At 37.1% G+C, this 17,868-nt stretch overlaps 1 protein-coding gene across 9 annotated transcripts in view; it reads left to right on the forward strand.

Moving 5' to 3' along the window:
• Positions 1-17,868, forward strand: part of KDM6A (lysine demethylase 6A) — a 151,722-nt gene that overhangs the window by 36,035 nt on the left and 97,819 nt on the right. For 8 of the 9 annotated variants that reach the window (XM_082278261.1, XM_082278262.1, XM_082278264.1 and 5 more), the window contains exon 4: positions 10,665-10,714. The exons of the other annotated variant lie outside the window; for it this stretch is intronic. In XM_082278261.1, coding sequence (XP_082134387.1) covers positions 10,665-10,714 — 50 coding nt within the window. The remainder of the gene's footprint in view (positions 1-10,664; positions 10,715-17,868) is intronic. 9 annotated transcript variants of the gene reach the window in all.

The raw sequence follows: 17,868 nt of genomic DNA on the forward strand, positions 1-17,868 counted from the left end.
TTGAAAATATCAGTTCTCCAAAACTGTAAAAGAGCATTAGCAGAACAATGTGAGAAGAAACATTTAGCCGTTAAAAATCTGAATTAAAGCACTTAATGCTTTCTCAGATGCTATATAATGTCACATCTCAAGAAGCCTCAAGAAGACAAAAAGCTTCGTTAGTTATGGAGTATTAAAAACAAAAGATGTATCTGTATTTTCAAAGTATAGTAGTAATTAAAAATACTGGAGGAATTTTAGTTGATGTAAAAAGGGAGGTTAAAGGGGTTTTTTTTATTAACTGAGGGACATATGTTCCTGTTAACTATAGTTTTTGAACTCGAGTACCAAAGACTGTAAAACTACTACCCTCAATGCAGAAAGTCCTAGGTGTTCTATAACTAATTTACTGATGTTATTTGGAAGAAGTAGAATGCTTGTGTTTCATTATAAAGTAAAAATAAATTTCATTACGTGATACAAATTTTGTTACTTACATTATCATACATTCTAATTGCATTACAGTTAAATTTTACATGATTTAGAACAGAAAAGTAAAGGGAGTTCAGAATGTTTTGATGTCATTAATGTATATTTTACCCAGTTTTTAAGTCCTGAAGCTCCAGAAGTATAAAATGCTGAAGGAGCACGATCTTCAGAACCATCAATCTGTGTAGTCTGAAGTTAGTCATGGACAAAGTTATGGAGAAGTCAGTGTGTTTAATGAATTGGATACAATTAATAAAATATCACAAGATAGCAGCATGTATGATGCTCCATGATTTTTTTCCTTGGAAGCTTGTTACTTAAGTAAATATCCTCAACAAATGTGTACACCTTTGTATATAATGCATATATGAAGTGTCTTTTATAAAGGCAGAAGTGGTAATTCCTTTGTTTAAAAATGCTTGCAATGAAGTTTGTGCAGAGCAGAACTGGGATCAGTGGTCAAGATGAAGCAGTGCTGGTATGATAGAGATCTGGGTTTCATGTTGGTAGTTTCTTCTCTTTAGATCTGCCTCATTTTTTCACAGACACATTGGCAGTGAAGGATCATGCACCTGGGTGCATTTGTTGTGCTTTACTGTTTTTATGTAGCTAATACCTTCTTCTGAACACAATAAAAATGACTGTAGGTCATTTCTTTGTGAGAATTAGGATGCATACACCATAAGAGGAACCTTGAGAAAAAGTCATGATGGGTTGCATCATTGAAACTCACATTATTGGTGCTAATCCTGCACTTGCTGCATATACTCAAAGGGTATCAGTGAGGGACAGGCTACCTTTGAACGTGCAGTAAGCTGATGTCTATATAACTTTGGGTTTTTTTTAATGAAACCTGTTAAATCTTGTAATTTTGCTTGAAGTGCATTATATTTTCTGTCGCTTGTAGCCGCAGAATTCCAAAGTCAATATGCTTTTATTTTCTTCCTTAAAAGGATGTACTTATCTCCAAGAAAAGTTTTTAGTTCAGAAATTGCTGGGTGAGGTTCTTTCTTGTCAGTATTATACCTGAGCTTAGACGGGAGTATCAGTGCTGCTGCTAGCCTTTAAAAGACCTGAAGCTGCTCTGCAGGTTGCAATTTTCCCAAAATGCAGTAAGTTTGATTTGCTGTTGATAGCTAAAGGGTCTTCTCTGCAGCCATGGAATGGAGTTGTGTTATCAGCACACTTCTGCTGTTAGGAGAAGGTCCTACGCAAGGGATCAGCCTTTTTACAGATTTTGAATCCAGTGAGACACTGACTTATATTCAGACACCACCAAGATTGCAGGTGGGTTGGTTTCAGCTTAGCATGTATGTTCAGGGTGGGTTCTGTGCTCAGCTTTCATTGTCTTGATTGTGACTGGTCAGAATTTGCCTTCAGGATTTCCCAAGATGGGAACGTTGACTCCTCCTAGTGAAAACTATTTCATTTCCTCAGTACCATTTTCTTAACTCTTTTCTGATTCTTCCTCCTTTCTTTTTTGATAAGGCAGCTATTCCTCAGCTATTGGATTGTTTTGGAGGTTCCCAAACCTTTTGTTCCCTGGGTGTGCCCCGAGTGGCACCCCCTTGTTTGTGGGTTGCTTTGTGCTGGCGCAGCTGAGCCTGCAGCTGTGTGGGGAACTGATCCAACTGCAAAATAACCCGGCACAAAAATGCAATGCAGTTGCCCCAGAATGTGAAACCTCAGCCTCGGGTTTTGCTGGAGGAGTTTGATGGGTTGTGATGGGGGCCTTTGGATTCTGGGAGCATTCTGAATCCAGCTAGGACTCCCTGGTGTGAACCTGTGAATTTTGTTTGCTACTGAATTCCTTGGGACAGATGGGTTTTATACCAAATTATTGTGCTCTGGTCTTGAAGGAAACTGATGCTCCATTGGTAGTTGGAGATTTTTTTTTATTTCATGACTGGTTTCCATAAGCAGTATGGAGTGCAGATAGTGATGTTTTAAGGTTTGGATTCTAGTTGACTTGAGTTCTAATTGACTGCTGTTTAATGGGCTCGTGGATTGACATCATCTGTGTTTTCCTTAGGGATCTTTATTTTGCAGAAGGGTCACATGCATTGACCGTGTTCAGTTTGTGACTTGGAGGACAGCTCACAGTGGCACGAATGAAGATGTGCTTTAATCATTTGTCTCCTTGAAGTGCTGTTCTCTAAGCAAAATTCCTGGAAGTAGAAAATGCAGTTAATGAATGAATGATTTGAGAAAAACATGCAATTATTTGTGCCACAGTTACTAAAACACAATAATGCAATCAAATAATTCTTATTGTTGTACTCAAGTGGTAGTCTCAGTTTTAAATGTTCTATGTCAGAAGAGTTGTAGCAGTACTTATTTTGATTATAGATAGTGACTGCTTTGTCATAAACACTAATACAAAAACATTTTAAGTCATTTATGAGATAGCGTTTGTTAGTTCAGGGGCATTTTTTTAGCAATTGTTAAGCTAAAATTTAAAACAATACCGAAAAGAAATACAGAATGTTTATTGAGCAGCCCTTTCGTTATGATGAAACCTAAACCCAAAATTTAAACTGATTTTGACTGTTCTTTTGTAAAGTTGTTTGGTTGCGGGAAACTCCCAAATTCAACAATGTGTATGTGTTGCTTTGTACTTAGAATTCCAGCTTTGCAGGGAATTTCTCTGTGGTTAACGTCTTTCAGGAATTTGAAAGGAAGTACTGTCAGTGGGAAGCATTTTCATGTGCTGTGCTCTGAGGTGCAGGGTAGTAAGAATAATTTTATAAAATACAAGGGAAAATTTCCCAGCGTGGACACGATTGTGCTGATTCCTGCCAGGCTGTCTTGTCTTACTGATGAGTCCTGGAGAACTAGAATAAATTAAATAGCTTGAATGAGTCAAGGAAGAAATGACTGTGTTTCAAATAAATGAGATATTTAGGTTTGAGGTTTTTTTGTTTTGTTGTTTGTAACTGGTAATAACTGGTAGAATTTGAGTTGCTTCTGTTTAGAGCTGTTTAACAGAATCCTGAAGATGAGATAAATATTGGGTGATTTAATTTCAGGTCATTTAAACCATTATGTGAAATTTCTGTAGAAAGAAGAGAGCTTAGAACTTTAAAATGTTCTTTATAAATTGTGTGCATGTGGAGTAGGGGTTAGCAGTAGACAGTTCTATTATAAAATATACCTGGGCCATGTTTTTGACTGATTTTCTGAAAATTTTCACTTTGGACAGTGTTCTAAATAAACAATTGTTAAAAGTCCTTTTGTGGAATATGCTCTTGGAAGGATTTTTGAGCTTGATGAGAATCCATTTGGTTTCTTCACTGATTCTCAATATTTTAAGATCTTCATAGAGTTCAACATGTAAAGGATTTCTATAACTAAACGTCTTGTCAAACTCTTGTATATCTTTCACATTTAATACTTTATGGGACAGTGGGCTTCACACCACTTTGCTGCTGCATTGTATTTCCAGATGAGGATGTGGAATTGTTAATAGAATTTCTTAGAGGACTATTTGATGATTTTTTTCTTTCTTAAATGTATGTCTGTGTTGCTTTTGTGTGTCAGCCTTCATTCTGTGTTAAAAGGAAGACATGCTTCAGGCATCTTTGATTGTCTCTTTGGTACTTTCAGTACAAATCTCTGGAGGAAACAGAGAGCAGCATCTGCCTGAGGCCTTAAAACAGAAGACCTGAGTGGCATTTTGCTAGTTTCACTTCCATGACATTTTTTTTTTGTTATTAAAGAATCGTAGAATCATGGAAGTTGGAGAAGGCCTTTAAGATCACCCAGTCCAACCATTACCATAGCACTGCCAAGGCCACCACTGCACCGTGTCCCCCTGCATCACATCTACATGTCTTTTAAATACTTCCAGGAATGGTGACTCCACCATTTCCCTGGGCAGCCTGTGCTGATGTCTGACAACCCTGTCATGAAGAAAATATTCCAAATACCCAATCTGTACCTCCCCTGGTGCAGCTTGAGGCCACTTTGTCTTGTCCTGTCATGACTTGTTACTTGGAAGTAGAGGCCGATCAACACCCACCCGGGGGACAGCCTCCTTCCAGGTGGTTTGTAGAAGGCAGTGAGGTCCCCAAGCCCCTTTTTTTCCAGGTTAAACACCCCCAGTTCCCTCAGGTGCTCCTCATCAGATCTGTGGTCCAGATCCTTCTCCAGCTCTGTTGTGCATCTCTGAACACGCTCCAGCATCTCAATGTCCTGCTTGTCATGAGGGGCCCCAAACTGGCACAGGTTTCAAAGTGTGGTCTCACCAGTGCCCAGTACAGGAGGACGATCACAGCCCTGGTCCTGCTGGCCACAGTATTGCTGGTACAAGCCAGGTGGCATTTGCCTTCTTGCCCCCCGGGCACACTTGGCTCATGTTCATCCAGCTGGTGACCAGCACTCCAGAGCCTTTTCCACCAGTCACTTTCCAGCCCCCCCTTCCCCCAGCCTGGTGGGGGGGTTGTTGTGACCCAAGTGCAGGACCTGGCTCTTGGCCTTTTGAACCTCAGCCCTCGTTGCCCTTGTCCAGGTTGTGACAAACAGGAGTGATCCCCAGACTGAGCTCTGGGGAGCACCCCTGGTGACCGGCCAGGAGCTGGATGTAATTCCATTTCCCACCACTCTGAGCCTGGCCATCCAGCCGGTGTTTACCCAGCAAAGTCAATTCTATTGGCTCAACCTTGGAATTTTCTCACCTTTTGATGTCTTTCGTTTTATGGCAGAGCAGTTTTCATCTTACTGGGTTAAAACACCATGGTGGGTAAAACCTGCACTATATATGAGCTGTTTCTGCAACCTGCATATATCTCTTAGGTGTTTAATGAAGATTTATTTTTTTCCTGGAAGCAGTCAGATATAAATCAGCAGATGTGCTCTTTCCAGGCTTCCCTTGCGCAGTTCTTCAGCTAATTTTCTATTTTACTGTTAGTTTCACATCAGCTAAGCACTAAGAAATATTAGTGCTTGTTTAAAAATTAAATTAAAAATAATTGTGTTTAAGAAAACACATACTGACTTACACAGAACAATATGGAACTTTGGTTTGTATTAAAGTTTTCTTTTCAGGGTATGTCATCAAATTAATGCTTACTGTTTCTAAGTTCAGCAAGCCAAAAATTTGTATTAGTCACATTTAGCCTTGCAAGGTGCCACTAGATGGTGTTAGTATGTAGTTCACTTTCTTCTTACTCAAGCACTAAAATACTCAAACTGCTCCATGTTTGCATCACTTTCGAAGGCCTGTAAGTTTTAAGGTTAGAGTCGATCACAAAAGCCATCCTCTGTAACTGCATGATTTGTGATGAAATGTGCTAAAGATGACAAGTGGGTGGTTGTCACTCGGTCTAGACATTTTTCCTCCCCATGTCACCTTGCTTGTTTGTTTGGGTCACGTGTTCAGATTCTGAATACAAAGAAAGATTGTCTTACCTTACTACTGAAACAATTAAGTTTTGCCACTATCTTATGAAACTAAGTAGATTAAAAAAAAAAAAAATCCTGAAACCACATATGTGATAATTATGTCAGATTTGGGTTTTATTCTCTATATGATATGAAGAAATCTTAAACAAAGGGAAATAAGGAGTGAGTGTCATCCATGTCCTGATTCCGACATGTCCCTTGATCCTATGAAAGTAGGAGAGGAAGGCAGACTCTTAGGGGGCATATTATAAAGGCTGTCAGGGTTAAAGTAAGCATTCATATTACAAAGTGGGTAGTTCTGGGTGACTGAAAACTTAAGAGGAAACCAATGGACTCCAGAGTGTGAACTCATTGAGGGTCATCTCTGCACGAGGTGCCTGAGGATTACAGACAGATTTTGAAGCGAGCCTGAGCTGAGGAGGATTCTTACTGTTCAGTGGTTGCAATTCTTTTAGAAAGGCGGTGTTTTGCTTTTCAAGTAATTTTCAGAGCTATTTCAGGTAAACATTTTATTTTCATCGAGGAATATAGCCGATGGTGATTGATTTGAAAAGCCATGTATAGCTTTGGGGTATACACGTCCCCTCCTCTGGGGAGGACAGTAAATGCTGCATCTGCCACTCTCACAGGGGTTTCAAGAATGTGATCACAAGGGTTACCTGTTAGGAAAATAATATACATGGCCAGGTTTTGGAGGGAGGTGTTCATAGCAAGAGTGTAAACTGATACAGTAAGAAATGGAATAATAGACAGAAGGATGGAAATAGGTAACTGAATACTTCTTTCAGTACTTCTCGAGTCTCTTGTCCAGTATTGTTTTAGAATGTGGTTTTAGGAGTTTTCTGTGGTTGACTACAAAATGTAGTTGATAGTGAAGCAAGAGGCATTGTCCTGCTGTTGACACTCAGTCCTGTTCTTTGAGTCCAGACATGCATTTTCTGGATGCTCATGAGTGTTTCACATGCAAGGAAAAAAGAAGTTTTTATGTCCTTAATTGTCTTTGTACAATTCCATATGTGTAAGAATTTCAGTGGCAAACTTGCAGATTGAAAAAGCTCAATAGTAAGTTCCTAATCAAAAGATTGTCTGCAGAATCCTGCTGTGCCTAAGAGTGATTTCAGAGCACTCATTTCACAATGTTCAAAAAGGACATCATAACTGAAATGGGGTAATTCACTTGTATCTGTAAAAATGAGAGTTGACCCTATGTTGAAAGAGGGGCAGTAGTTGATAGAATCTTTGTGACAAAAATTGTCTCACTTTGGAATGACCAGTCCAGGATGAAAAGTAAAGGTGCAAAATGATACTGCAGCCTTTAGTGTTGGGATTTTTTTGTTGTTGTTGTTCATTTTTGTTTGTTCTTGGTTTGGTTGTTTTGTTTTTGTTTTTTTTTTTTAATACTGCTAATGTACTGTATGACCCAAGTAACTGGGATTTTTTTTCTTTTTAATAAACCGGGGAGTATCATCCTGCAGTTAGAATCATAACACTGATAAAGCACACCCTGTGTTACAGATAGGGACTTGTGTAAAATTCTTGAGTCTCTGCAGATTCAGTTGCTCTTTTTTTCTTATTTTAAAATAAAGTTTGCATTTTGAGGGATTTATACTTACTTCCTCTAGATACAAAGTTAATTTAAGGCAGAAGTTGCTAGTAGTTCCACAGTACACATTTTAGATAAGGTACTAATATCTACACCATAGAATTTAGGATGAAATCTACTTATTGGTGACTCACTCAGGGACTGTGAAATATGATAGGGTTCAAAATTTATGGTTCATGTTTTACTTTACAGCTAGGTTGGTTCAGTTTTTAAAAAAATCTTGCTTTCATAATTTGATTTTTGGCATCTTATATGCAAGATTCTTCTTAGGGATATGCTTGATTAGGGATGTTTCATGTGGGCTCTGGCAAAGAACCCAATTTTCTTTAATCCTTTTTTTCTGTTTTTCCATTCTTTTAATCCTTTTTAGCAGAACTTGAGTGCTCGTGGAGCACATGTTTAATGTAGGTGTTTAATGTCGTTGTAAAAAGGGCTGAAACCGGGTTTCACAGGTAACTTACTGTAAGTTGGGCACTTGATAATACTGAACTTGTGCATAGTAACACTTTTTAGTTGTCTGGCTTACCTGAGGAGGAAAGGGACATTTAGCTCTGGTTTAAGGGAACCCTCCATGTTTCATCTCTACGTGTTTTCAGCAGAACACGGGAAATTTTAGCATTTTATCTGCAAGAGGTAGAAAGAGGATGCTGTTACCTAGAACAGGCTGTATCCCTGGGGGTTTCTGAACCCACAGGAAAGATTGGGCACTGAGGACACTGAGGAAGACTGAAGTGTCCTCTTTCTTCCTCTGGAGAGTAACGTGGCTCCTTAGAGCAGAGGCCTTCTCTTACCACGTAAACACAAATAGGCTTCAGCAGTCCATGCTTCCCATGTGCTTGCTTTTAATTGTAACTGGGCTTGGCACATTGAAGCAATCACTTCAACTGTTCCTGTGGGAAGTTGCTAAACTTTATTGAAGAATGGAAGAGTTAGAAAAGAAAATCATAGCCAAACATCCTTTTTCATAAAGGAAAACTGGTGGAATATCATGGAGCAAAGACTCCATTGTGTAATAACTTCCCTATGTTAAAAGGATCTGTTAGAATTTTTCAGGGCAAGTTTATTCTTGCTTTCTTTTTTCCTGTTCTTTCTCTTTAAGGTCTTCTGTTTATTTATGTATTTTTTTAATACTGTTGACGTTGTCTAAACTTATTAGCAGTGCCTTAACTGCTACAGGGAAGCATGTTCCACCTCTCCTTTTTAATGAATATGCTCATGTGGGTATTTCCTATATTTTTTAACAGCTACAGTGAAAATGTTCTCCCTTTTACTTTCTTCATATAAATTTTCAGCATTTTATTTAATGTTCCTTTCATCTTTTTATCCATATCCCCTGTATAATTGACTGCAGTAGTTCCTTTTTTAAAAAAAATAATAGTTTACAAGAAGTTCTCAGTTTCTTAAATCTTGCATAATATGGTATGTTGACCTGAGTATTTGAAATGCACTTCAACCCTTAAAATTGGGATAGGCATTGCTTGAGTAAAAAGAAAAAAAATCCTTTTATTTAAGCGTGATGTGATGCATTACAAAACTTTCATAATGCGTGTGCATGTTCCTGTTGGGAAAAGCAAAGTCATTACCATGTTCAGAAGATAATGATTCCTTTTTGTTGAAAAGTTATTAATGATACCTGGGAAAAGTTGAATCTAGAAGGACTTGGGGGGGGGAGTAGGAGGTTATTTTGTGTTATTGTGAGCATCTTTTAAAACATAATTACAGAATGTGACTAAAATATGCTTAGTTTTAACATTCTTCAGTTTAAATTGTTAGACTGAAGTCATATCCTTCAGTTTGTACCTTCAGTTTGTTTCAGGGGTTTTTTTTGGGGGGGGGGGGGTGGAGAAGGAAGTGTATTCTTTATTGTGAAAGACTTAGAATGGATTTTTAAGTGATTTTATTTGTCTGAGTTGCATGTAAACATTTAAACAGGTTGTATGTTAACAGTGTGTGGTCAATGAGTGTTCTTCTAAGTTCATTTTTCTAATATGGGCATCTAAATAAATCACAGTTTAGAGCATCAAAATTAGAAATTTGCCTCACAAGCATTTTAGTGGGGAGGGGAACCTCATGGGCTTGGATCAGCGTGTGCCTGTTCACAAATAAAGGTTGAGTCTTCATAGACAGATGAGTGCAAGGGCTCTGTGCCTTTATCATTACCTGTATGTTGTTCTTATTTCACTTAAGCACAAGAATTTCTGTCAAGTTACAGAAATTAATATGCAAGACAGGCATTGAAGGGTGATAGCATTTAGGGACATCATTTATCCGTGGTGCTTGCAGGAAATGAACCTGCACATAAACTACACGTTGTTCTTATGTCTTAATCTGTTTAGTGCTTATGGTTTTTCAAAGCAGGAGTTGCCTTCTTTTGTTGTTTGGTTTCCACAAGTTGTGTGTTTTCCATTCTTAAATCTTAGGGAGCAAACACTTGAAAAATCAGTATCTTGGTGTTACTGCAGTGAATCTTTACTTGAAATGCTTCATTTTTGATGGTTCCTAGTGCTGTGTTCTTAGAAAAAAGCAAAGTCTCTGTTGTAGTCCGAGGTGGCCTGCTAGCCCAAGGGCAAGATGAATCAACCAGAATTTTTAGTGAGGAAGTGGGATGCAGGAATAGTGATTTGAGAAATTGGTTGCTAAGTAGAGTTGATATTCCACTGAACAGAGCTGTTCTTAGCACTGATTTCCAGGTTAGTCTTGGCTGTGGCTGTTGAATAAAATGTAAGCTTTTATTTTTTTCTGCTTGCTTTTGTTTCTCAGAATGAAAGGCCATGTGAAATTGATTTCTCTTTGTATGTCCCTCCTCACCAGTTCTTCAGAAAATACAGGGCATCAGGGAGCGTGGTAAATGAGCTACATGATTAAATTTTTAAATCTTACAACAGCTTTGTCCAGGATGAAAATCCCAAAATTTCAAATTATTTCTTTGTTATAGGTTTTCTTTAAAATATTGCTTGATTTACATTTGTAAGATTAAAAATAAATATTCTTTTTCATTGACATTTCATAAAACAAAATTATAATTTTCAGGAATGCATTGGCCACAACAGTGTACTTATCATGGCAGTGTTGCTTTTATTAAACCATTTATCATTTTAATGTTGTGTGTTCTGACTCTTAAGGATTTCTATCTTTTTCTTCAAAGAAAATGAACCAAAACAAATTGAACATTCATTTTTCTTTCCTACAGCATTATCTGCATACCAGAGGTACTACAGTTTACAATCTGACTACTGGAAGGTCTGTATTTGCTCTTTTTTTTTTTTTTTTTTTTTTTTTTTTTTTAAATGTGTCGCTGTAAATGTTCGATTTTTAAAGTAGATTCTGTTCAATGTAAGTTTGGGGTATCTGCAATTACTTTTTGGCATATTAATTGAGTCTTAATGTAAATGTTCGCTTACATGTACAATTCATTATAAATTTCATTGAAAGTAAATCTTCACATCGTGTTGAAAAGGCAGCTCAATTAAGCTGACAAGTTTTAAATTATTTTTTTTACCATCATTATCCATTACTTCAGGGTTTTTTTATGCAGCACAGATATTTGGATGTGTGTATGGAGAGCATCAGAATCACTTGAAAGCTGCTGCGCAGGCACTGTACTGGGAATGGGGAAAATGTTCTCAGGTTGCTTTTTTGTTTCCACAGACACCAAATTGTTTTAAAGTCCTTTTCAGTATTTTAAATAACATTCCTACATCAGATAGGAACAGATCCTGTTAGCGTAGCTGTCTTGTCTGGAAGTAGAGGTATTGTGTCTGTAAGTAGAGGTATCATGACTTCAGGTGAATAAAATACAAAAAATTCTTAAAATGGCATTGTCAGAAATAGTCAGCATTGGTATATTGTCACATGAAATAATTTGAAGCTCCTGATTGAGAGAGAGGTGCAGGAAAGCATGTAATACATTAGATACTTGTGTGGTCCTAAGCAGCTGTTTTTCCTTAAAAGTGTGGATAAATGTGTGTTTCGTATACAGGGAGGGCTCATGAGGAGGTGTTGGTACCACATGTGGATGGCATTACAGAAACACCACTTTGTGTGTTCTTTGCATTTACGTGGACTGTAAGAATGTTCTGAAAAAGGCTGTGGCAGCTTCTCCCATTTGGCCACAGGATGGGGAGAAAGGCAGGGTAAATTAAGGGTGGAAGAGTGAACTGGAGTTAAGTGTTTTACAGCAGGTGAAAGAGAGCTCCAGCTGGAGGATCCTAGGGGAAATTTTGGTGTTGTCGTGTAAAGCCCCTGCTCCAGCACGAGTTATGCAAGTGCCATTTTTCACTGAGCCATTTTGGAGTTGAAGGAGTTTTTCCAGAAGTAACCCCTGCAGTTTTAAAATTAAAACAATAAAAATATTAATCTGTTCTTCTTACGTGCTCTTGGAGAGCTGCTTTAAAGATTGCTGTAAATAAGTGTTGAAATCGATCATTAATTAAAAATCGATTGTAATAGTTTGTTGTTTGTACTCTTTCCCATTAAGCATGTCAGAATAGTTTATGACTGGAATTATTTTTTCTAGTTTTTATTCCAATGGCTCATCATTAAAATAAGTGGTATGTGATTACTAAGTTATTTCCCCTGCATTTTCAGAGAGTTCAGGGTGGAATGTAAATGATTATATATATTTCTATAGATGTAGGTTGTTCAGTGTAGCTCAGAATATTATCTGCAATTAAAACAAATACAAACTCTTGACTATTTTGCAGTTTTATTTCAAGCACTGATGGCAATAAAATTTGTTTGTATACAATGTGTGATATTTTAACACACCTGTTTCTTGTATATATCTCCAAAATTTTCCCATGCAGAGATTATTTCAAACTGTTCCAGTTGCAAACATGAGGGCATTGTTTGCAGCTGACAAAAGAACATTTTCACTTATACAAATTAAAAATTCAACCCAACAGCAACAACAAAAAGAAACCAAAACCCAGTGTTTTTTCTCCAGGTTGGCCTCCCCTGGGAAAGATAGCACTGTGAGCTTCCTTAAAAATGTGTAGTCCAAAGTGGTTCTTTTCCTATAAACTTATGAGGTTTTATTAATTTTGATATTCATGAAAAGGAGCTTGAAAGAGTCCAAACCCATTTTTCAGCTAATAACTTTTTTACTGAATGTGGTAAAAATCACAGGTGAATCATATTTCATCTTATTAATGGAGGATGAAGCTATTCTGGAGCTGGCAGTGGGAAGCTGCCTGGATTGGGTCTAGAGAAAGATGTTTCCCCTCCTCCCTCCAACTGAGAGGATTTATTGTTTCTTGTCATCCTTAATGCCTTGTATCTGTAGGAAACCATTTAGTCAAGAATGGTAAGTTTATGGTGTATTTTTGGCCACACTTTTATGCTGTTTTGTTCTACTTTGTGGGTTTTTTTGGTTTTTTTTCCCAAAATGATACAGATGACAAAAAAACCCCAGTCTCATTTCCTTATTTTACTGTTGTGGAATTTTTAAAAAGTTTTTTTTTTTTAATTTTAATTTTTTTTTAGTTTTTACAGGTCAGGATGTCATCAGTTAAGTTGTTGGAATTTGTGATGGTAAAGAAAGGAAGAGAGAGAAGGGTGTGAAGGAAGGGTGGTATTTGTGAGCTCTGTGTGAGATCTGGGAAGCTGGAGAGTGCTGAATCACATGAAGGTTATTATGTAAGACAGGTCTGAAGTCAGACAGGAACAGCCTTATAAACTTGGGCAGTGTATCTGAAATTACAAACTGTCATTCAGTGCAACTTTACGTGGTTGAAATAAGTGTCCTCTATGGGCTTTGTTTTTTAAAGAGAGAATTTACAGAAGAATTGTGAGAGTTTTCAGATTGCTTTGAGTGTAGTTTTGCCTCCTTTTGAAAAGTATTCTTACTCTCTGCTACTTTGGATTTTTAGAGTTGCATGGGGTGGGTAATTGAGCATTATTTTCATGCATTGTTCATTTCATGGTACTCAGTCTATATTTCCTTTCATGAAAAAAGCATTTTACATTGGTTTTTTTCCCCATACATTTTTCTGATGGTCTGAATTTTTGTATATTTTTCTGATGGTCTGGTCTGAAACAACCAGGTTGTTTTCTGTCAGAATTTGATGCATGGGTTGTTTTGTTGCTATTACAGTAAGCATTGTGTTGATCCTATGGAACAAAAAGAGAAGGAAAAAAACGCTTCAGAAAATATATTCTGGATATATACTGTAGTGACAGGAGTGAAGGTGAAAGGTTAGGAAGATGCTGTACTTTGCCACTTACCAGATCAATACTCCCTCTGTGCTGGTGAGATATTACTTCCTTTCGAAACTACCTGTATGGACAGTTTAGAAGGTGTTGGGTTGCATTATGCCGCATATTCCTAAATAGACCGTTTTTTGCTGTAATCTTTGGATACTCACAGATCAGTGTAAAATGTCCTGCAGAAAACTGAGTTTCTGCAATTTTTGTCTACAAAGGCACTGTGGTACCTTAACTCTGCATTAAAAAAAAAAAAAAAAATTGACTTGAAGTGTGGTGAAGTAAATATCTCAACTTGGATAAAAGCCGATCTAACTTTCATTCTTGCATTCAAGTAGTTCTTTCAATGTCTCTTCTTATGTGCCTATGCTAAAATAAATCTCCCTTCTGTGCAATGTACTTCATTCTGATTTCTTTTTAAAACTCCCCTGTGTCAACATGTTGGGGGAGGTGAGGAGGACTGTGGGGGATGAACGGATACAAAGGGCAGTTCAGGAGAGGGAGACAACAGCTAGAACTGCAGTTTGTAGATGTTGATGCTCCTGGGAAAATAAAGATATCAAGTGTAAATGTCTGCCATGATTATCAGTTTTGACATATTCTGAGGAGGCAGGATTAGAAGCTCAGCAAGGAGTAAGATATTCCTGATTTTATCCAAACATGATGGCAGATATCTGGCACCTGTAGGAAGTTATTTTAATCATCTTGTGTTTGTATTATAATGGACTTAATCATACTGAACTCTTTTATATAATGCCTGGCTTTGGGTAGGGCTGTCCTATAGAAATTCTATTGCACAAGTGGATTGAGTGTTAAGCATATAAAACATCTGGGTCTGTTGCACTGACATAGTTGTCCAGGGCAGGGAAGACCTAGAAACCTTATTCCACAGATTGGGGGCTTCAAGAGGTATCAGTGCTCCCTAGAGTGATTTCCTGGGGGAGTTCTTGAGAGAAGAACCTGGTTATCCAGTATTTAGATTAGATCTCTGCTTAGGCATGGCACTGCTATTGCAGCTCTTGTGTGGTTTGATAATCTTGATTAAAGAGTGTTTGTGGCCTTCACAGGTAGGTAAATGTTCAGATATGGTCAGTTAGGAGTTGTGTGCCTGCAGTTGTAGCAACACAGAGTTTGAATAAATAAAACCTTTTGGTACAGTTATATTAGGTAGCAGCAAACTCCTTTATGCTGATTCTCTGAAGTGTTTTCATGAGCATCTATTAGGGACATCTCTTTTTCTGGGGAATGAACATGAAGATTTCTAGACACTGTTAAATTCAGGGGATTGTGGACAAGTTAAAAGGAACATGAGAACGGCACTACTGAAGTCCATTATTCTGTGTTAATTCACCAGAGAAGCATCCTGCTGGCTTAAGTTTTTTTTATAACAAATTGTGTTTTATCAGAGTAACAGAAGGTACACAGGTACTTAAACATTTCTGTTTACAGGTGAATAAATTGAAGGATTGCCAGAGCACAGCATTTAAAAATGCAGCTTGAAATGGTGGACATTACTGTGAAAATGAGTTCTTTCTTTATCAAGGAGGACTCTGCTGTGGAATAGGATGCTGGAACTTAAATTGAGGATGCCTGAGAAAGAAAAGAAACCTTGATTTATTCAGCTGTGCTCAACTGTAGTATCTCTTTATTGAGCAGTGCTTGGAGTGGGTCAGTCAGAAAGTCTGAATGTTCCTTGAAATGTTTAAGGAACACTTAATTAGTGAGTTATATCCTCCAACATATATTCAGATTTAGAATTCTTGTTAGCTGTTGACTTTTGCTGGAAAGTTGCCTAGAAGGAAAGTAAATCTGTCAGGCATTCGTTATCATTTTATGAAAATGGCTTTAATCACCTTTCTTCTTAATAAAGATTTCATTTATGTGGACAAGGTGAAAACATCAAAGAGGTTTGATAAACTCCAGGAAGGATTTTCAAAGACCTACTTCTGTGTTACAATGGATTTTAAGAGCATCCGAGTCCAAATGTAGTGCAAACTGCATTTACAGTTGCAAGGCTATACTGTAGAACACTGAGTGGTCTAGTTAAGAAAAATAGATAAATTGAAGAAGGGGAAGTAAATTCCATAATTTTGCAGCAGCGTAACTAAGGTGTTGGTTTAGTTCTGGAAAACTCCTGTTTGGTACTCCCTGCCTGTTTTTACTGGATAGTAGAAGGAATTATTGTTTATGAAGTTTTACCTTTATCACATTTATTTCTTAAATCAGTTATTCTTGAAAATAAAATTTTGACTGTATGTGTACAAATAGGAGAATTTTCCCTCACTTTTTTCAGGTAGTCTTTATAAAACAGAGGAGAATCCAAAACTGTATGGAGAAAAAAGCCCCAAAAACCAAACCAGAAAAACAAACAAAAAACCAAACTAAAATCCACCAAAAACCCCAAAGAAAATCTCCTGACCTGAAATTCTCTTCAGAAAGCCAAATGTCAAAGGAAAATTCAGTTGTGTGTGTGGGTGCTAATCATGGAAGAGGGATGGGATCTCAGTCTGTGCTGTTGTTGGTTTGTTGCAGAAAGCAATTTTATAACACTCCTTTTTATGTTGATCTAAAGTGTGTTTGAGTGCCAGGTAATACTTTAAAATGCTGTTCTATAATTAGAACTATGTAGAAATTTCTCAAGCTTATGGCTAAAACTCTTGCAATTAGTAGCAAGGCTTTTTTGTTCCAAAGAGATAAAGTAACTAAAGACCATGGGTGTTAGTTTTCAAATGTGACCTGCTGTTTGTTTTAATTGTTTTATGCAGCTTTTTTTCATCAGTTTACTTTTTTTCTGTTTTGTTTGGTGAAATGGCTTTTTATTGGTATGTTTTCTTAATGCTATAAAATAGGAAAATAATTAAAAAGCCATTATTCTTTAATTTTATATGTTTTGCTGTCTCTTTCTCTCCAGACTGTAAGTCTGTTTCTCCCTTTATAAACAGTTGGACAAAAAGCAATTACTAGACATACTGATAACAGCAAATAAGAGAACATTTTGCACCTTGGAGATCTGTTATAAGACAGCAATTTTCCACTTCATTGACTCACAACTGTTTTATTTTCTGCAGTAAACTCAAAAAACCAAGTAGTTTTTTGAACAGAATTCATCAAAAATTTCATTATTTTTTAATTAGATATAAATGCTTGGATTAATTGAAACAGTGCAGTGGTGTAGGATCAGTAGAAATTGCTGGTGCAGATACCCTCCTGGAACAAAAGTTGGGAAAAGTAGAATGATTTGTGAACACTGCTTTTTATTCCAGCCCTTAGGTTTTTGAAACTTTTTTTTCCAAGAGAATGGATATTCCATATAGAGAGATAAATTTCCCCTTAAAGGCTCCTCAGAGAACAACATCTTAAAATGACACAAAAAGCCTTTAATATAAATTATTGCCCCATAGCAACACAGGGTACCTACAGAAAAAGCAAAAAGAAACAATCCCTTTGATCAGAGAACAGTTAATTAGTGAAATATTGAGAAGAATTGATCAGGAAAGCAAGTTTCAAAAATTCTCACTGAAGGTGAAGTTTGCTGATGAAGACATTGCAAAAGGAACTGGGACATAGAGCAGTGACCTAAAGATGGGTACAGTAAAAACCTGCAATTCAGGATGTATTTGCAAATCAAAATGATATGGTAGGAATAGAATAAATAGAAAGAGGCGATGGAGAATCAGAAAGTGAAAAATAGAATCAGGAATTAAATAAATATTCAATGGCTCTGTGAAGCATGGAGATATTAATAATACCTTCTATATGCTCTTCTGCCTGACAATATAATTGTTGTCAGTGATGCACATGGGATTCTGTACCACCCCTCACTTTTGACTAAAACAAGTTTTTTGATTTTAGTCCTTTCACTTGAAAAGTTTTGATGAAGACATTCTGGTTATGTTCTGAGAAGGTACAAAATACAGCTGAAAAATAATACTTTCAAGACCTCTGTTGTAGACTGAGAGGAGACAAGCATGATGATATTATGTATCATGGAACAGCAAATGAAAAATAGAGATAAGTTTGTCCTAATTTTTGGATACTGATGAGAGTGGCTCATCATAATGGAGATAAAAAGCATTTTTATGGGATTTAATGGGGATAAGCATTTGCAGGAGACTGATGTGGAAAGCAGTCTGGAAATAGTCTGAGTTGATACTGTGTGATAATATAGGATGGGAAATGTTTGTGTCCAT

This window comes from Coloeus monedula (assembly GCF_965178545.1).
Source record: "Coloeus monedula genome assembly, chromosome: 3".
NCBI lineage: Eukaryota > Metazoa > Chordata > Aves > Passeriformes > Corvidae > Coloeus > Coloeus monedula.